Source organism: Erinaceus europaeus, unplaced genomic scaffold (genome assembly GCF_950295315.1).
Source record: "Erinaceus europaeus unplaced genomic scaffold, mEriEur2.1 scaffold_954, whole genome shotgun sequence".
NCBI classification, from domain to species: domain Eukaryota; kingdom Metazoa; phylum Chordata; class Mammalia; order Eulipotyphla; family Erinaceidae; genus Erinaceus; species Erinaceus europaeus.
Window position 1 is genome coordinate 25,044 of NW_026647239.1, and position 20,412 is coordinate 45,455.

General features: G+C 56.3%; 1 protein-coding gene across 3 annotated transcripts; it reads right to left on the reverse strand.

Moving 5' to 3' along the window:
- Positions 1-2,710: 2,710 nt before the first annotated feature.
- On the reverse strand, positions 2,711-12,952 carry RHOD (ras homolog family member D). Of its 3 annotated transcripts, none has more exons than XM_060183851.1 (5): positions 12,708-12,952; positions 8,353-8,440; positions 7,492-7,601; positions 5,197-5,463; positions 2,711-2,972 (listed from the first exon to the last, which is right to left on the reverse strand). In XM_060183851.1, the coding sequence occupies exons 1-5, from the start codon at positions 12,816-12,818 to the stop codon at positions 2,805-2,807; spliced, it is 744 nt and encodes a 247-aa protein (XP_060039834.1). In that variant the 5' UTR covers positions 12,819-12,952; the 3' UTR covers positions 2,711-2,804. The 3 variants fall into 3 exon arrangements, with proteins under 3 accessions (XP_060039834.1, XP_060039835.1, XP_007518715.1); XM_060183852.1 differs by having other exon boundaries at positions 5,197-5,354; positions 12,708-12,945; XM_007518653.3 differs by having other exon boundaries at positions 5,220-5,354; positions 12,708-12,939.
- Positions 12,953-20,412: the final 7,460 nt, after the last annotated feature.

Genomic DNA, 20,412 nt, shown 5'->3' on the forward strand with positions numbered 1-20,412 from the left:
GAAGCACCACTCATGAAGCTTCTCTCCTGCAGGTGGGGACCAGGGGCCTGAACCCAGGGCCTTGTGCGCTGGAATGTGAGCGTTCAACCAAGGGCACCACCGCCTGGCCTTGCTATGTCTCATTTGTCTATCTCCTTTCTTCTCTTTCTGACTTATCAAATTAAAAAAAAACAACAAAACTTTTAAAAAGTGGGAGTTGGGGGAGTCTGGTGGTAGCACAGTGGGTTAAGTGCAGGTGGCACAAAGCGCAAGGACTGGCGCAAGGATCCCAGTTCGAGCCTCCAGCTCCCCACCTGCAGGGGAGTCGCTTCATAGGCGGTGAAGCAGGTCTGCAGGTGTCTGTCTTTCTCTCCCCCTCTGTCTTCCCCTCCTCTCTCCATTTCTGTCCTATCCAACAATGACGACATCAATACCAACAACAATAATAATAACTACAACAATAAAACAAGGGCAACAAAAGGGAATAAATACATAAGTATTAAAAAAAAAGTGGGAGTTGGGTGGAAGGTAGATAGCATAATGGTTATGCAAAAGAGACTCTCATACCTGAGGCTCCAAAATCCCAGGTTCAGTCCCCCACATCACCATAAGCCAGAGCTGAGCAGTGCTCTGGTTAAAAAAAAATGTGGGAGATTGGGGGAAGGAAGACAGAGACAGGTGGTCTGGGAGGTGGCGCTATGGCTAAGGCACTGGACTCTCAAGCATGAGGTCCTGAGTTCAATCCCCGGCAGCACATGTACCAGGGTGATGTCTGGTTCTTTCTCTTTTCTGTCTTTCTCATGAATAAATAAATTCTTTTTTTAAATTTCCCTTTTGTTGCCCTTGTTGTTTTACTGTTGTAGTTATTATCGTTGTTGTTATTGATGTCGTTGTTGTTGGACAGGACAGAGAGAAATGGAGAGAGGAGGGGAAGACAGAGAGGGGGAGAGAAAGACAGACACCTGCAGACCTGCTTCACCACTTTTAAAGCAACTCCCCTGCAGGTGGGGAGCCGGGGGCTCGAACCAGGATCCTTGTGCTTTGTGCCATGTGCGCTTAACCCGCTGTACTACCGCCCAATTCCCATAAATAAATTCTTTTTTTAAAAAAAAAAGAAGACAGAGTGATAGGAGAGACACCACAGCACTGCCCGGCCGTCCAGGGACCTTCCCCTGGGGCTCGCTCCCATGAGGTACCAGCCCTCACACCCAGGGCTTTGTGCTCACTAAGGTGCCTCCACCAGGCTGCCCCACCCCTCACGACTCTTTCTGGGGGCGGCGGGTGGGGGCGTCCACTTCACCCATTTGTTGATGACCTTGAGGAAGGAGCAGACGAGGGAGGGTGGGAGGGAGCAACTTGATCTTAAACCACAGGGAAGGCTGGCTCAAGTTTCCAGCTTATCCTGCTGTGGAATCCACACCCTGAGACTGCACCGGGCTCCTGGTGCCCCCCCCCCCCCCCCCCCCCCCCCCCCGCGCTGGAGTCTGTCCCTGCTCCTTCCCCAGTGGCTGTGTCATGTGTCTCCTGCTAGGTGCTCCTCCTCCGGGGCTCGAGTTTCTCACATCAACCAACACATGGCACCAACTCTGAGTTTCTGAGCTTTTCGTGAGCACCGCTGTGTGCTAGGTGCCTGCTAAGCTTTATTATTATTTATTTGTTAATAGATTTTTTAAAAATTTATATTTATTTATTTATTCCCTTTTATTGCCTTTGTTGTTTTTTTGTTGTAGTTATTATTGTTGTTATTGATGTCCTTGTTGGCTAGGACAGAGAGAAATGGAGAGAGGAGGGGAAGACAGAGAGGGGGAGAGAAAGACAGACACCTGCAGACCTGCTTCACCGCCTGTGAAGCGACTCCCCTGCAGGTGGGGAGCTGAGGGCTCGAACCGGGACCCTTATGCCGGTCCTTGCCCTTTGCACCATGTGCTCTTAGCCCACTGTGCTACTGCCCGACTCCCCTCTATTTTTATTAGGTAGGACAGACAGAAATTGAGAGGGGAGAGGGAGATAGACACCTGCAGAAGTGCTTCAGCAGTTAGGTTGTGAAGCTTCTGCCCTGCAGGTGGGGAACAGGGACTTGAACCCAGATCCTTCTGTATGGTAATGTGGGCACTTAAATGGGTGCACCACCGCAGAGACAGCACAGCACCATCCATGGAGCTTCCCCAACCCCGTCATGGTGCTCCTGTGTGGTGTCTGGACTCAAATCAGAGAGCACTGGCACTGGATGAATTATTTATTCAAACTCACACCTACAGAGAGAATGAGAAGCAGAGCATCAGAGCATCACATGCAGTGCTGGGGGTCAAACCTGGGACCTCATGGCTGCAAGCCCTGCGCTCTAGCACGCAGCCGGCTCCCCTCGTACAAGCCTAATCCTTTCTCCTGTGTGTCCAGGGGCCCGGGTCACAGGCGCCCCGTTCTCCCTCAGTAAAAGCTGGGGGCAGCGGGCACCTCCCTGGGGCGGAGGCCTGCATTCCAGGGCTCAGGTGAGGAAAGTCCTTTCGAAACAAGAGGCGTGACACGAGGCACAGGTGATGTCACTTTACTCATGGCGATCACCAGGGAAGGTGCAGGGACCGGGCCGGCCTGGTCCTGGAGGTGCAGTTCTTGTAGTAGCCACTAGGAGGCGCAGGTCGCACAGGGCAGCTCCAGAGCTGGTTGCCTGGAGGCCACATCACTGATGGCTGGAGGCTTTTCCAGGGTTATGGTACCTGGGGCTGGCAGGCCAGGACCCCGGGATATGTGTGTGTGTATGTGGGGGGGCCTGGCTTGGGGCTGGGGGGGGCTGTCTGTTGGCAGTGCAGTCCAGTCAGCCCCAGCTGTCAGGTGATCACACAAAAACTCCTGGTGATTCTGCGCCAGATGTTTTGGCCACGGCTGCTGAGGGCCACCTTGGCCGCCTGCTGGAAGACCGCCTGCACGTTCTCCTGCAGCAGCGCCGAGCACTCCAGGTAGGCCACGGCCCCCACGGAGCGCGCCATCTCCTGGCCCTGTGGGACAGGTGCCTGTGTGAGGCTCATGCACCCTTGCCCCACAAGCCTCTCTCCTGACCCCGGAAGATCCACAGGACACAAGCGTCCCCCAGAATATTGAGGGGGCAGGCTCAAGCCCGGTATCATGCACAGCAAGGCAGGTACACCCATCGCTGTGAGCCAGCCCCACTAAACTGATGGTTGTTGTTCTTGGCTCTTCTTTAAAATGTCTCTTTCGATTCTTCTTTGCAATTACTTTATTTTAGATAGAGACAGAGGAAGTTGAGAGGGAAGGGGAAGATAGAAAGGGAGAGAGGTGCTATGCATGTGCAAACTGTTGTATTTAATGTCAGCTGTAAAGCATTAACCCCCTAATTAAAAAAAAAGGAAACTCTTCATAGTACACCCAGCATGTAAAAAAAAAAAGGCGCTGGACGGTGGTGCAGTGGGTTAAGCGCACATGGCGTGAACGAGAAACTGCATAAGGATCCCAGTTCCAGTCCCCGGCTCCCCACCTGCAGGGGAGTCGCTTCACAGGCGGTGAAGCAGGTCTGCAGGTGTCTGTCTTTCTCTCCCCCTCTCTGTCTTCCCCTCCTCTTCCCATTTCTCGCTTTCCTATCCAACAACAATGACAGCAATAACAACAACAATACTAACAACAAAATAATAACAGCAGCAACAATAAACAACAAGGGCAACAAAAGGGAAAAAAAATAGCCTCCAGGAGCAGTGGATTGGTAGTGCAGGCATGGAGCCTCAACAATAACCCTGGAGGCAAAAAGAGAGGGAGAGAGAGAGAGAAAGAATGGAAAGAAAAAAAGAAAGAAAAAAAGAGAAAGGGAGAGAGGAAGGGCTAGGGAGACAGCATAATGGTTCTGCAAAAGTCTTTCACCACCTGTGCTTAACCCGCTGTGTACCACCCGACTCCCCCTGCAAAAGTCTTTCATGCCTGAGGTGCTGATGTCCCAGGTTCAATCCCCAGCACCACCATCAGCCAGGGCTGAGCAGGGCTCTGGTGTATCTCTTTCTCTGTATCTCTCTTATTAAAATAGAATAAAAATAAATATTTATTTTAAAATGGAGGGGAGTGGGAGGGTGGGGGAGATAGCATAATGGTTCTGCAAAGAGACTCTCATGCCTGAGGTCCCAGGTTCAATCCCCTGCTCCACCATAAGCCAGAGTTGAGCAAGGATCTGGTTAAAAAAAAAGGGGGGGGTAGAGAGGCAGAAGGGTACCACCTACAGCCCCACTTCACTGCTTGTGAAGCTTCCCACCTGCAGGTGGGGTCTGGGGGCTTGAACCCAGTTCCTTCCTCACTGTAATGTGTGTGTGTGCTCGACCAGATACTCCACCACCTGGCTATTATTATTATTATTATTATCATCATCATCATCATCATCATCATCATCATCATCATCATCATCATCATTTACCAGAGCACTGCTCAGCTCTCTGGTATAAGCTGGTGCTGGGGGTTGAACCTCAGACCTCAGAGCCTCAGGCAGGAAAGTCTTTTGCACAACCATTATGCTGTTTCCCCCAACCATTATAATACTTTTAAGTTTTTTGTTTATTGTTAGTTGGAGAGAGAGAGACAGAGAGAGAGGATGAGCCTTGGGTGGAGAGAGAGAAGAGGGGAAAGACACTACAGCTCTGTCTCACCACCCGTGGAGCCTCCCTGCTATTCCCATGTGGCCCCAGGGCTTGAACCCAGACCTCCTGTAATCTACCCACTGAGCTATCTCCCAGTCCCAAGGCAGTTACAGCCCCAGCTTGCCCCAGGCATGAAACAGAAAGGGGTTGGGGTGGGGAGAGGTCTCTCGTGGCTTTGACTCTCTGTTCTGAGACGGGTGGTTGGGTGGGACTCTCAGATGCACACTCCTTGCTTTGCTGTCTGGTGGCAGAACCTCGCAGAGTTTCTATGCCACTTCCAAGCTCAGTCGAAAGTCCCTGCAGTTGGGGCTGGGTGGTGGCGCACCTGGTTGAGCGCACATGTTATAGTGCACAAGGACCCAGGTTTGAGTCCCCGGTCTCCACCTTGCAGGGGGAAAGCTTCACAAGTGGTGAAGCAGGGCTGCAGGTATCTCTCTGTCTCTCTCTCCCTGTCTATCACCCCCTTCCCTCTCAATTTCTGGCTGTATCTGTCCAACAAATAAATAAATATTTAAAAATATTTAAAAAAATAAAAGAAAGTCCCTGCAGCCTCCCCCATCCACCCCCAGAGGCCCCCCATTCCCAGTACCTCTCCCAGGGCTGGCTCCCTACCCTGCTGTAGGTCACTGGCTCCAGCCGCATCTTCCGAAGCCTGTTTAACTGTGACCTGTCCATACGCAGGTCGGTCTTGCAACCCACGAGCATGATGGGCACGTCCTTGCAGAAGTGGCTCACCTCCGGGTACCACTGCGGGTGAGGGAGGGAGGTGAGGCTTGGCCACCGAGGGGTCCTCAGCCTGGTTGGGGAGAGGGGCCGGCCAGGGCCTACAGAGCAGCGCCCTGTCAGTCTGAGTGAGCTGGTGTAGGTACAAGGGCCGTAACTGGGTGGCACAGGTGACAGAGCCTTTCACAGTAGCACACCTTGCACCCCAGGGGGTGGTGCAGCCCATTAAGCCTTGGGCTCTCAAGAACAGGGTCCTGGGGGTCGGGCGGTGGCGCAGTGGGTTAAGCGCATGTGGCGCAAAGCGCAGGGACCGGCGTAAGGATCCCGGTTCGAGCCCCCGGCTCCCCACCTGCAGGGGAGTCGCTTCACAGGTGGTGAAGCAGGTCTGCAGGTGTCTATCTTTCTCTCCTCCTCTCTGTCTTCCCCTCCTCTCTCCATTTCTCTCTGTCCTATCCAACAACGAATTGCGTCAACAAGGGCAATAATAATAACCACAACGAAGCTACAACAAGGGTAACAAAAGGGGGGGAAAAATGGCCTCCAGGAGCGGTGGATTCATGGTGCAGGCACCGAGCCCAGCAATAACCCTGGAGGAGGAAAAGAAAAAAAAAAAAAAAGAACAGGGTCGTGAGTTTAATCCCTGGCATCAAATGTGCTAGAGTGAAGCTCTGGTTCTCTCGGTGATACACCCAGCTGAGCACACATATTACCAAGCCCAAGGACCTGGGTTCAAGCCCCCGGTCCTCACCTGCAGGGGGGAAACTTCATAACCAGTGAAGCAGGGTTGCACGTCTCTCTTTCTCTCTCTCTCCCTCCTTTCCCTTCTTAATTTTTTTTCTGTCCTATCAAATAAAAGAAAAAAAAATGGCCACCGGGATTAGTGGATTTGTCTTGCAGGAACCAAGCCTGAGCAATGACCCTGGTGGCAAAGAAAACAAAACATAGATCTTAAAACACACACACACACACACACACACACACACACACACACACACACACACACACACAGCCTAAGGAGTGGCGCAGTAGATAAAACACTGGGTCTTTCCTTCTCTCTCTCTTTTAATTTTTAAAATTATTTATTATTGGATAGAGACAGAGAGAAATTGAGATAGGAGGGAGAGGCAGAGAGGGAGAGAGACAGAGAGACACCTGCAGCCCTGCTTCAGTCCTTGTGAAGCTTTCCCCCTGCAAGTGGGGACCAGGGGCTTGAACCTGCGTCCTTGCACACTGCAATGTGTGCGCTTAACCAGGTGCGCCACCACCTGCCCCCTCTTTCTTTCATTTTCCTTCCTTTCTCTCTCCCTTCCTGCCTTCCTTCCTGACAGAGAAGCAAAGAAAGACAGACATAGAGAGAGAGAGAGAGACACCCCAGGGGTGGTGGTAGATAGCACAGTGGTTATGCAAAGTGACTCTCATACTTGAGGTTCCAAAGTCCCAGGTTCAATCCCCCACACCACCATAAGCCAGAGCTGAGTAGTGCTCCGGCGAGAGAGAGAGAGAGAGAGAGAGAGAGAGAGAGAGAGAGAGAGAATGACCACAGCACTGAAGCTTCCCTCAGAGTGGTGGGGGCTGGGTTTGAACTGTGTCTCAGACAAGGCAAAGCATTTCACCATCCCAGTGAACTATTTCGCCAGCACAGAACACTGGACTTTCGAGTGTGAGGTTCCGAGTTCGGTCCCTGACTCTGCATGTGCCAGAGTGATGCTGTGCTTACACGCTTACACGCTCTCTCTAATAAGTAAATGGATCTTTAAAATAAACGGGTTTATAACATGCCCACAGCAGCTGCTCTGGGCGTGAATGACTTCAGCCCACACTTGGGGTGGGCTTAAAGGCAGGTGCCCAGAACAGGGAGAGCGTTATCTCCTGAGGAGGTTTCAGGTGGAAGCAGAGGGCACCTGCTAGGGTCCTGAGCGGGCTCCCCAACACAACCCGTCCTCCACCCAAGGGAAGAAAAATAAATAAATAAAAACCACCTGCCCTGGGAACCTCCCTCCTCCAGGACCGGCCTGCGCCCCACCCTTCCATCCTCCCTGGCCTCCTCCCCCTGCGCTCCTGGCAGGGTCTGCACCCTCCCCGTGCAGGGGCTCAGTGCCAGGAAGTGCCAGGCGCTCCCAGAGCTACTTATTAGCAGGTCTAATGACGCTGCCCCGCCTACCCGGTTGAGGACGTTGTCAAAGCTGTAGGGGCTGGTCACGTCGAAGCAGAGAAGCAGGACGCCGGCGTCCGGGTAGAAGAGGGGCCGCAGGCGGTCATAGTCCACTTGGCCTGGGGGTGCAGGTGGGGGTAAAGGTGGAGGATTTACTTTCCCCAGACCCACCTGCCCCTCCTCGGCACCTCCCCACACCTGGGGTCACCCGCCAGACAGGGGGCCTTGCCCCCAGGGGCCCCTGCCCTTCCCCATGGCACTGAGGTGGCCATTCCAATGTGAGGGACCCCTCAGCCTGCCTGGGGTGAGAGCACCCCATTCTCAAAGGGGTGGGTTCAAGTCCCAAGTCCCCACCTGCAGGAGGGAAACTTTATAAACACTGAAGCAAGGTTGCAGGACTCTCTCTCTCTCTTCCCTCTGAATTTCTCTACCTCTATCCAAAATAAATAAGAATATATAACAAAAGAAAAGAAAAGAAAAGGAAAGGAGATGGGGACAGGGTGAGGCTATCACACCTCAGATAGCACAGTGGTTATGCCGGCTTCACCCTGGGCGTGGGGGACCCAGCAAGGACACCTGCTCTGACCTGAGACCTGAGGTGAGGAGACCAGCTATGGAAGCAGAGGTCAAGGTCAGGTGAAGCCAGAGTGGAAGGTTAAGGGTGGGCAGGAAGGGGACACAGAGAAACGGGGGGGGGGGAGAGAGAGACATAGGACACTGGACCCCTGACCCCCCAGGAGGGACATCTCTGTGAGGTGCCCTAGCCTAGGGAGGAGGCAGTAGACACAGTGCAGAAGGAGTGAGGCTCCAAGCCCCCCCAAAGGGTCGGCACCTGAGAGGTGCTTCCCCAGCCCCCAGCCATGCACCTACCTGCTGTGTCCCAGATCTGGAGTTGCACGGTCTTACCCTTCACCTGCAGTTTCACCGAGAGCCGCTCGAACACCGTGGGGGTGTAGGTCTGGGGGTGGGGGTGTCTGTGAGGATGGCCCCCCCCCACCCAGGCCCACCCCCCAGACGTGCCGCACCCCACCCCACCTGGAGAGGCAGCAGAGCACAGCAGCTTCTGGGGGGGCGGCTGGCTGTGGGTTGGAGCCCAAAGCTGCCTGCATCTGCCACCATGGGCCCCAGACCACCCCCCTGTTGCCCCCCTGCCAGGCTTCTCATCTCTGAGTCCAGGGAGACAAGGGTGGGGGGAGCCCAAAGAGGACCCCTGCACAGGGAGCCATGTTTTAGGGGCTTTTTAAAATTATTTTTTTATAGACATAGGGTGAGGAACAGAGACAAAGAGGGAGAGACATGTTGTCCGGGAGGTGGCGCAGTGGATAAAGCACTGGACTCTCAAGCATGAGGTCCTGAGTTCAATCCCTGGCAGCACATGTACCAGAGTGATGTCTGGTTCTTCTCTCTCTCTCTCTCCTCATATCTTTCTCATGAGTAAATAAATAAAATCCTAAGAGAGAGAGAGAGAGTCGCCACAGCACTGCTCCGCCACTCCTGAAGCTTCCCCCTTATATAATGGCCGGGGGCTCAAAGAAAGAGGGAAAGAGAAAGACAGACACCTGAAGCCCTGCTTCACCACTTGTGAAACTTTCCCCCCTGCAGGTGGGGAAGCAGGGACTGGAACTCAGGTCCTTGTGCGCTGTAATAGATGTGCTTAACCAGGCGCACCACCACCTGGCCCTGGGTTTTTGGTTCTTTCTTTTGTACTTTTTCTCTCTCTCTCTCTCTTTCTTCTTCTTCTTTTTTATTTTTTACTTAGAGAGACAGAGATAGAGGTAGAGAAAAACACCATAGCACAGCTCAGCTTTGGCTTATGGTGGGGCTGGGGCTTGAACCTGGGACCTCAGAGCCACAGGCATCAAAGGATTTTGCATTAAAATTTTACTTATTATTGGACATAGAGACACTGAGAGGGGAGGGGGAGAGACAGAGACACGAGCAGCCCTGCTTCACCGCTTGTGAAGCTTCCTACCTGCAGGTGGGGTCCGGGGGGCTCGAACCCGGGTCCTTGAGCACTGTAGCATGTGCGCCCAGCCAGGTGCAACACCACCCGGCCCCTTGGTTTTTCTTTTTTTTTTTTTTTTCTTTAAAAAATTTTTTTATTTATAAAAAGGAAACATTGACTAAACCATAGGATAAGAGGGGCACAATTCCACACAATTCCCACTACCAGATCTCAGTATCCCACCCCCTGCCCTGACAGCTTTCCCATTCTCTGTCCCTCTGGGAGTATGGACCCAAGGTCATTGTGGGGTGCAGAAGGTGGGAGGTCTGGCTTCTGTCATTGCTTCCCCGCTGAACATGGGCACTGGCAGGTGGATCCATACTCCCAGCCTGTCTCTCTCTCTCTCGGTTTTTCTCTAAAGGCTTATTTCTGAAGGGCAGGGCAGTGGCACACTTGGCTGAGCACATGTTACCAGGCACAAGGACTGAGGGGGGACGCTTCACGAGGGGTGAAGCAGGTCTGCAGGTGTCTGTCTCCCTATCTCCCTTTCCCCTCTCAACTTCTGTCTATCTCTATCCAAAATAAATATTAAAATATATTAAAAAAACAAAAAGAATGTTATAAAAACATAAAAGACATTGTCTGAAGCCCTGCACTGTGTCACCTCCTGGGCTGCTGAGGCACTGGCTGTCAGAAGAAGACATGCCCAGTTTGGGACCCAGCACTGACTATCACCACGACCAAGTCACTATTGGTTATGGAAGAATGTCACTTCTCAGAATGGCAAGGGAGACTGGCTGGCATAAATGCCCACCTCTCAGACAGCCAGGGTCCAGCAAGAGAGCTCACTGGGTAGGGCGCCTGCATTGCCGCGGTATGAGCCCCAGCACCACAGTGGGGGTGCTGTGGTGACAGAGGAAGCTCTGATACTACGGTGTCTCTGTCTGTCTCTGTCTCCCTCTCTCAATCTGAAAACAGTCTCTATGGTCCTGCACCTGTCCATCTGTCCATCTCTCACCCTTGCCGCCTTGTTGAGCCAGCACTGCCCCCATTTTTTTAGTGAGGACACAGAGCACAAAGCCTGAGGAACTGCCCAGGGCTGAGGACGGACGCAGGCCACCGGACACCTGGCTCTCCTGAGGTTCCTAACTCCAGCCTCTGGGGTGTGGGGGGGGTGAAGTGAGCAGAAAAACCCCTTCCAGGGTGCCCGGGACCTGTCCCCACCCGCCTCCCTCTGGAGTATCTCCACAGGGAGCTGTCTGCACCTCCATGTGTTCTCTCAACAGGACCTGCAGCCCCTGATCTGATCTGCAGGGGACCCTGCAGGTGCTGCTTCAAACGCTGCTCAGGATGGACATCTTCAGACAAGACAGACGGGGCTGGGCCTGGGGGCATGAGGGCCTGGTCAGGACAGCAACACACAGCTGCTCTCACTTAGGGATCAGTTGTTTTTTTTTTTAGTTATTATTTACTTATTTTGGATAGAACGAGAAAATGAGAGGGAAAAGGAGGCAGAGAGGGAGACAGACAGAGAGCGCTTCCCCTGTGTAGGTGGGGACCAGGGGCTTGAACCTGGGTCTCTGCATTTTGCAATGTGTGCACTTCACCAGCGTTGCTGCCACTCAGCCCCTAAATCAGGTTTTTTGTTGCTTTTTTAATTGAAACACCAGCCAGGACTGGGCAGTGGCTGGCACCACCTGACTGCTCCCAGAGCTCTCTCTCCTATGTCCTAACCAGGCTGAGGGGGAGGTATGGCCACCTGAGGGTCCCCAAGTCCCCCTGCCAACTCCAGCCTGCTGTCTGCTCTGCAATGGAGGGGGAGGCCAGTCTGGAGTGGGAGTCCAGGGCAGGAGCAGGGGACGGCCACGGGTGTGGTACCAGGTGTGGATGGGGGGACCTGGGCATCTCTCTGGACTGTTTCCCACCTGTGACATGAAGGTTTGTTCAGGGCTGGGACTTGACTCTTGTCACATAATGAAGAGGTCTCTTCTCAGAGGTGACAGTGACCTCCCCCCCACCTCTGACAGGAGGAGAGCCCAGAGCAGGGGGGAGGGAGGAGCTGTGACAGGCATGGCCTCCCTTCCCTGGCCAGCCCCAGCCCTGCTCCATCACACGGCCTCACCAGCCAGAAGGCTGCTTGCCTGTCACCTAAGAGTCTGATGGGGTCCCACCTAGGATGTCTGGAGCCCAGGGGTACTGGGGTAAGCCTCCCACCCCATCTGGCTTCTCTGTGGTTCTCCAGAGGGCCCTCTAATTGCCAAGTGGCCTGGGCAGCATCTGGAGGGCTTGGAAAAAAACTCCCCCCGACTTAGAGAAAATACCAGAGGAAGTGACGTCAGCACCGAAACCACAGGAATTGGCCACAAGCAGGGAGGCCCCTACCCCCCCCCCCCCCCCCCCGCTGCTGCTCGCAGGCACAGGCCTGGCCTCACAGTGGCCTCTGAAAGACCCAGGGAGGGAGGAAGGCACCCAGGGATGCAGGGACAGGCAGGCAGGAAGCAAACCCACAGACTCCTGCACCGGGATGGGGAGGGGGGGACTGCCCCCCGGCCATTCCTGGCTCCCGGCAGCCCCCCCGGACAAGGCTGGTCTGTGCCAACTGCCCGGGGGGGGGGGCATCCGATGCCTCCCAGCAGCAACCCCTCCCATCACCCTGGGGTCTCCCCAGCACTGGGGTTTTGGGGGAACACTGCAGAGCGGCACCCAGGCCAGTCGGGGGGGGGGGGGCACAGCCAGGGGTCACACCAGGCTTGGAGACTCCTCCCCCTGGGCTGGGGGCTCGGAGCTGCCCTGTCTCCTCTGAGAGGAAATAGAGGGCAGTGGGCCCACCTGGGGGACACAGTTCCAGTGGCACCCAGGCATTGGTCTGTGGTGGTGCCTCTTAGCTAACGAATGTCCTCAGGGCCACCAAGCCACCATGGACAGGGGACACTCTTGTCACCTTACAAATGAAATCCCTGAGGCCTGGCTCCCAGGGCCGAGGAGAATTGGCCTCCAGCCTGTGGGGAGAGCCCTGGGCCTGTCCTTCTGGGGTTCAGCCTTGGCTCCCAGCACTGAGGTGTACTCCTGGGGCTGACCATCAGTGACCAGGCGCCCTGGCACCAATCTGAGGACCGGCCCCCCTACACTATTCAGTACTGAGCCGCACCCTACCACTGACTGGCCCTGGCAGCAGTGACTGGCCACCCCGAGACTGATCAGTACTGCCCCACACCCGGCCACTAACAGGCACCTCTCGCTGCCCTCACCCAGACGCAGCCAGCCCAGCCGGGACACTCACCTCGGGGAAGTACCCCTCTGCAAAGACCGTGAGCAGTGAGGTCTTCCCGCAGCCGCCATCCCCCACCAGGACCACCTTGACCTGCTTGCTGGGCTCCTGGGCCGCCTGCATCGCGCCCGGCCAGCAGGCACTGGCCTCCAGCACCGAGAGCACCGGAGCCTGGGCCCAGCAGGAATGTGGAAGGGGCGGGGCGGCGGGGCGGGAGGAAGTGCGGCGGGCCGGCCCAGGTGAGAGCCGACCAGACCCGGGCTGGGGGCCGCCTCCCCTCTGCCCTCGCCACGCCACTCCCCACGCCTCTCCCCTGTTCCCCCCCTTCTGCCTTGTCCCCCTCCTCCCCTCCCCAGTTCACTCTCCCCTCCCCTCTCCAATCCCTCCTCTCCTCCCCTCCCCTGTTCCCCCTCCTGGACCCCCTTGCTCTCCCCGGCCATTCCCCTCCCCTGCACCCCCTTCTCAGTTCTCCCTTCCCCCTCCCCTGCCCTCCCCTCCAGGCTGCAGAAGCTCCTACTGTGTGCAGGCTCTGAGCCTGTTTGGGGACCAGAGTGGATAGGGGCACTGTGGAGCAAAGACAGGACAAGTGGGGGTGCCGACCCCTCTCCTAGGAGGGTCCCAGGCTGGTCAGCTGGTTGGGGGCAGGGCCTGGCTTCCTCACGGCCACTCAGGGCCATCAGGGAGCCTCTTGAAGGAGTCAAGGAGCGAATGAATGACTGTGCACTCCCTCCCTGCCCTGGGGACAGCTGGCCACAGCCTGCCTCCAGATGTGCAGGCCAGCTACTGGGTGTGCCAACATGCCTTGTGGGTCAGTCACTGCCTGCCCCACCTGCCCGCCCACCCTGGCACCAGGAAGTTCCCTCCTGCAGGTGAGTGTCACCCACTGTCACCTCTGACCACAGCCTGGCCTGGTGCCCCATGGGTGTGGGAGAGTCTGTGTCTGTGACCCACCATGTCCACTGCTAAACCCCTCCTCTGCCAAGGTCCCACCTGGGGCAGGCTACCAAGGAGGGGGTTGGGGGAGAGGGACCGGCACAGGTGGGGCTGTGGGGGTGATCAGGAAGAGGGTGCAGAGGGAAAAGGAGACAGGTGTGTATTGGGGAGGGGGTTTCAAACCCCAAAAGCAGCAAAGGCAGGAGAGAGGATGCTGGGGGCCCAGTCCTTCCTGTGATGGGGAGTGAGGTGGGGTGAGGGCTGATGCCCAGCAATAGAGTGTATGCCTGACACCCCACGCCCCAAAGAAACCCCCAAGCTGGAAGCCAGCGCCCAGGCAGTGCCCCACTCTGTACCAGGAAGACAGTCTGACCACAGCTCCCCGTCACCCGCCTTCCTTGTAATCACAAGGGGGTCTTTGGAAAGTGGGTGCAAGGGGCTGCCGGGAGAGGCTCACCCGCTAGAGCGCACACTGCGCCATCATAGCCCCTGGCACCATATGGGAGCACCACGCAGGCACCTGGGGAAGCTCCATGAATGGTGGGGCAGTGCTGTGGTGTCTCTCCTCTTTCTTCCTCTCTGACACTTAAAAAAAAAAAGTCCCTGGCAGGGAATATAGCTCACCTGCATAGTGCTCTGCTTGGCAATGCTTGTGACCCAGGTTCAAGCCTGGGCCCCAGTGCATGGAGAAAGCTTCGGTGCTGTGGGGCCCTCCCACCCCCCTCCGACCCCCCCCCCCCATCTGGAAGTCTGGGAAGCCTGGAGCTTGAAGCCCTGGTAATGGTAAAAGCAAAACAGTGGAACTGCACAGGTGGAAAAACAAACAAAAGGTCTCCCCATGCCCTGGACTGAGTGTCTCAGCAAACTGTGAGGAAGCAGTGGCCGGGGGAGGCAGCAGCAGGCAGAGTGCAGGCCTTGCGTGCCGTAGGGTCCTGAGTTCAATCCCTGTGGCTAGAGGGACACCCCGCTTCTCCCCCTCCCCTGCCCCTCCCTTCCTAGTGGGTAGATCAATAACCTTTAGAATAAGCAGAGGGTGGGCCTTCTGGGTCTCCCCATCATGACATCAGCACGACCAGCAGGTGTATGAACGAACTCCAGCCCCTCCCCGGGGAGTCAGCGCCCCTTCTCTGAGACCCAGCTGGAGGGAGGGAGTGCCCCAGGACACGCCACCTCTCACATGCCCATTGCTCCCCGAAACTACCGGCAGGCTGGGCATGAGCCGGCAGGGATAGGTGTGGAGCCCCTGGGTGGAGGGCTGGGCTGGGTGCGGCCTGGCTGCTTGCTCGGGGATAATTCCTCTAGTGACAGCTTCCCGGTGGGTGCTCAGCCCTGGTGGCTTCCAGGCCCAGGGAGACCGTTCTTGTGTTTTTCTTTTGCCTCCAGGGTTATCTCTGGGGCTGTGTGCCTACACGGGTCTATTGATGCCAGCGGACTATTAATTAATTTATGTTTGGTTGTGATTTTAGATAAAAGGGTGAGAAATATAAAGAGTGAGAAACAGAGATGCCACAGCTGGTGAAAACTCCCCCACCCCTTGCAAATTATTCCCATGTGGTGGCTGGGGGCTCAAACCTGGGTCCTCACACATGGTGACGTGTGCACTCTACCCAGGGAGCCACCTGCCAGGTCCCCATTAAAGGTTGACTTACGATGCAAAGCACAAGGACCGGCGTAAGGATCCCGGTTCCAGCCCCCGGCTCCCCATCTGCAGGGGAGTCGCTTCCCAGGCGGTGAAGCAGGTCTGCAGGTGTCTGTCTTTCTCTCCCCCTCTCTGTCTTCCCCTCCTCTCTCCACTTCCCTCTGTCCTATCCAACAACAACAACATCAATAACAACAGTAACTACAACAACAATAAAAAACAACAAGGGCAACAAAAGGGGGGGGAGGTTTACTTATTGCCATACTCCCAGAGGGACAAATGTTAGAAGATGACCAGAGAGCTGTGAACTCTAATTCCATCAGAACCCAGAGAGAATAGAAGTGTGTGTGTGTGGGGGGAAGACCACTCAGAAATGGATTTAGAAAGTCAGAACCATAGGGGAAGAAATGGACAAATATGTATATTAATATAGTTATAGAAATCATTGTCATGGGGGGGGTAGCTAGCATAATGGTTATGCAGAGACTTTCATGCTCGAGGCTCCAAAGTTCCAGGTTCAATCCCCTGCACCACCATAATTCAGAGCTGGGCAGTGCTCTGGTAAAAATAGATAGATAGATATAGCAGTCAACCTATACGTGTGACTTGGGAGAACTAGAGAACTAGTGCAGTTTCCAACGGAGGGAATGGGGACACAGAACTCTGGTGGTGGGAGAGGTGTGGACTATACCAGTTCTCTTATAATTTTGTAAATCAACATTAAATCACTAATAAAAATTTTAAAGAAAAGAATTCACTGGGGGTCGGGTGGTAGCACAATGGGTTAAGCGCTCATGGTGCGAAGTGCAAGGACCGGAGTAAGGATCCCGGTTCAAGCCCCTGGATCTCCACCTGCAGTGGGTCCAGACAACCTCATCCCCCAGGACAAGGGGGAAGCAGAACAGGAGTGAGGGAGGGGGCAGTGTGGTCCAGTGGGCAGAGCAGGTGCTGGAGCCAATGTGAGCTTGAAGCCCAGAGGCTGGAGGCCGTGTGATCTGGGCAAGTTCCTGAAACCCCTCTAAGCTTTAGAGGCCCCCGGAGCCAGCCCCGTGCCCCACCAGACTTCAGACAGTAAGGTGCAAAGAACGGGGGACTGGTCCCTCTCCACACACACACACATTCTGGAAGCTGGTTTCAGAGTCAGGTAAGCCCACTGCTGGGATTCATACCCACACCTCCTGAGCCCCAGCCTATCTGTGCTCAGAGGACTGGACCATAGCAGGGAGTTCCCCACACCCCCACCCTGCTGACCTGGGGTTTGCCCGGGGGGCACGTCTGCCGCCAGGGTTCTGTTCATTGTGCCGCTGTGACTCAGCCCCACCTGACTGCAGGTCCCAAGCTCAGAGTCCTCAGGGCGCGGCGGCACACTGGGGTCACAGCCCCGCAGAGGCCGGGCAGGGTCTGAGACTGTCGCCTCTGTGGGGACCCCGCTGGCTGGCACCCAACCACGGCGCAGGGACTCAGGTTGGCAGGAAATGAAATGATGGCCTGGGTGATGAATGCAGTGTGTGTGTTGGGGGTACCCAGGGTGCCCTCGGCCTCCGGATCTGCTCCTGAGACCCCCGCTGGAACGCCCTAGAATCCAGGCCTCTGCTGCCCCCCTGTGGCCGCTATGCTCTCTGCACCGTTCCGACTGGTCCGGGGTGTGGGGGGGTGAGGCCTGAGTCCCCAGAGCCCTAGGCCTCAGCTTAGTGATCTCCCAGGGTGAGGGGGGTAAGGCGGCTGCCTGGTATCTGCAGGGGCTCCTCTGCTGCCCTCCCCAACCCACCCCGAGAACTGGGGGGGGGGGGGCAGGGCAGTGTGGTCCCCTGGGTGAGAGCCTGCACTGGTGGGTGGGGAGACAGCAAAGTAGCTGAGCAACAGATTCTGTGCCTGAAGCTCTGAGGTCCCAGGTTCAGTCCCCAGCACAACCAGAGCCCTGCTCAGCCTGGGGACTGAACCTGGGACCTCAGAGGCACAGGTCTGAAAGTCGTCTGTTTGACCACTATGCTGTCTTTCCCCCCCCCCCCGTAACGCTTTCTCTGCCTCTCTATGAGCTCTTTCTAGCTCTCAACACTCAAAAGACCTTTGAGAAGCCTTCCTTGATATTAGTTAGCCTTTTCCTCCTCCAGGGAGTCTTCCTTGATATGCCTAGCTGCCTTCCTCCCCTACTTGACTTGCAGCCTCTGGGCAGGTGTCCTTGCGATGGTCTCCCAGACCAGACAGGGTCCTTCTTCCCTGACACCCAGCACGAGTACCCAGAGAAACCCTCCCCCAAGGGCTTCCACTCTGGAGAAGAGACAAAGTTGAGCCAGGGTTGGTCGGGGCTCCCGGAAAGCCCCCTCTTTCCTGCCCCAGCTTTATTTGGGTTCGAGAACCATTGCAGTTGGCATACTCAGTGCCCACCATGCCCACCCCAGGTGCCCAGTCAACGTTTCATGCAATTAGAGGGAGAGGAGGAGGTGGGAGAAAGGGCTGGCACTGTGCAGCCGCTGAGGGGAAGGGGTCTGGGGTCTCCAGGTTGCAGACGCGTGTCCCCACCCTGTGTGCTGGCCTGTGGCAGGCAAACCTTGGGAGGGGGGCTTTTCACAGTGGGGAGGCATTTAAGTGCTGGTGGTGTCCTGCCTCCTGTTCCATCACCACCCTGCCCTTCCGCCGCCCCCAGGGACCAGCAGGTGGGGCCCACAGGGGCTGTGATGTGACCCTCCCCGCTTGAGTGGGCGAGCCCCCCCCCACCCTTGGTCTTGGTGGGGCCACAGTGCGTGGATGGGAGCTGCTTCTGAGAGAGCTTCCCTGCACAGCCCCCTCCAGTGATATGGGGTCACAGCCTAGCCCCCCTTCTCCCCCTGGGGTGCCACCTCCACTCCAGAGCTCCCCCCAAGCAGCCCACTGAAGCTGACCTCTTGGACCCCTCCCTTCCTGAAGCTTCCATCTCCCTTTGGGTTTCTGGGGTCCCCCTGACAATTCCCTGTAGCCCCTGCCTGAGATCCTGTCTCAAGCCATGCTTCTAGAACATCACCCAGAAGGCCCAGTGTCCTCAGGTTCCCACTCCGGAACCTCCCCCCAATTCCCAACTGGACACTCAGACCTGGCTGTCTCGCTCCATGGGGACCTCCTTGACACCCACTTCTCTGGCTTCCCTGCTCAGTTTGCCTCTCCTCCGAGGCTGCCTACAGCCCTTCTGCCCCTCTGCAGCCCACCAGCCCCCTAAGGCTGAGTATCCCTGCCCATGGGCCCTGGAGGGATGCCCACCCATGGCAGGGACCCCAGGCCTCATTAGAGCGAGGCAGAACATAAGGGCCAGGGTTCCCATGCAAGGGGACAGATTTCACAGGGCCAGTGCTCCAGGTGGCCTGTGGGCTTCTCCCTGGCCTGGTCCTTTTTGTCCCCAGAGAGACCCGATGTCCACAGAGGATGCTGAGGAAGGCGTTTGTGACAGGGACGCCCATGTCTCTGTCGTGATCATGCTGGCACACGCTGGGGTTTTGCCCTTCCCCTCAGACACCTCTAGGACCTTCCTCAGGTTCCATTAGCACTTGGCGGACCACTGGAGCAGGGAGCCTGTTCCCCCATGCCCTAGGGGCTGTGTCTTGTCCTTGTGCCACCTTGGCACAGAGCGTGCCCCCCAAGACTTGCTGGGCTCCTGCATCGGCCTGGCCTTCCACAGGGTGCAGAGTGGGGAGCTCTAGGTTCTGCAGGCCGAGTCTTCTTTGTCTGCTGTCTCCTGTCCTCTGCTGGGCCGAGGGACAGACGAGGTGGGGATGTCGGCTGGCTGCCCCTCTGCTGCTGCTGGGATGGGCACAGGGGGCCCTAGACACGCCGCACGGTGTGCCACACGGACACAGGCCTCCGCAGCGTGGCCAGCATCTGGCTCCAGTGCGTGGCACCCATGCCACTTGCCGACGGCCCTATGATGACGTGGCCCACGTTGTCCCCGCTGCTCTCAGCCACCGTCACCCGGAGAGACAGGTCCTGGGGGAGGGGGTGATGTGGGAGCCTGGGACCCTGCCTGGAGCCTGGGCCCATCTCTTGCAGCCTCACTACCTCTGTCTGCCTGCCCACAGCCAGGGAGAGAGCTGTCAGCCCCAGGCTCAAGGCCCCCAGATCTCCAAGTCAGGGAAGCCCATGGGTGGCTGGGGCAGGCCAGCAGGGCTGCTGTGGTCCTGTACTCACTGTGCTGGGAGGGAATCACCCAGCCATCGTCACCTTTGGAAGCCCTGAGGACAGGGGCTCAGCAGAGCCCTCGGGTAAGACCTAGAAAGACCCGGGGCCCTGGGCTTGGTTCTGGCCCATCTCCAGGACTTTGGGACCCCTCCCACAGATCTCAACTTACCCTTCCCTCCAACAGAAGGCTTGACCTGACTGGGACATGCTCCAGGGATTAGGAAGGTCTGGGGACTTTCCCGCCTGCCACTTGGGCGCTCCGGTCTCCCCAGTACCTCCCCCAGGACTGGGACTCCTGGTCACCCAATAGGGGTTTCTGGAAAGGGGTCAGTGAGGTGAACTACCATCACCGGCTGCGGGAGCCCTGGGAGGTGAGATCAGGGAGGGCTGAAGTGTGTGTGTGTGTGTGTGTGTGTGTGTGTGTGTGTGTGTGTGTGTGTGTGTGTGTGTGAATTTCTTTTTTTTGGTCTTCAGGGTGGGACTTGGTGCCTGCACCACGAACCCACTGCTCTTGGTAGCTATTTTTTTCATTTTCTTGGACAGGACAGAGAAATTCAGAGGGGAGGGGAAAACAGAGAGGGAGAGAGAAAGAGAGACACCTGCAGACCTGCTTCACCACTTGTGAAGCGACCCCTCTGTAGGTGGGGAGCCGGGGCTCGAACTGGGATCCCTGCGCCTGTCCTTGTGCTTGATATTATGTGAACTTAACCCAGTGCACCACCACCCGGCTCCCTCAAATCTTTTTTATTAATGATTTAGAAGAGTTATGAATGTACGTTAATGTGTGAGTATGTGAGAATGTGTGAGAATTGAGTGTGTGAATGTGTTGTGAGTGTGTGAGAATGTATTGTGTGAACATGTGTGAGAGAATGTGTCTAAATGTGTATGCAAATGTGTGAGTGTGAGTGTGTGTGAACACACAAGTGTGTGAATGTATGAGTGTGTGTGTGAACGCACGAGTGTGTGTGTGAATGTGTGAGTGTGAGTGTGAACGTACGAGTG

What these genes read in the sequence shown, in the direction of transcription:
- RHOD (XM_060183851.1), bottom strand. Translation starts at nt 12,818, where the DNA reads ATGCAGGCGGCCCAGGAGCCCAGCAAGCAGGTCAAGGTGGTCCTGGTG. An exon ending in CAGAGGGGTACTTCCCCGAG is followed by an intron (nt 8,441 to 12,707) that starts GTGAGTGTCCCG and finishes CCCCACCCCCAG; the next exon opens with ACCTACACCCCCACGGTGTT. An exon ending in CCAGATCTGGGACACAGCAG is followed by an intron (nt 7,602 to 8,352) that starts GTAGGTGCATGG and finishes CTGCACCCCCAG; the next exon opens with GCCAAGTGGACTATGACCGC.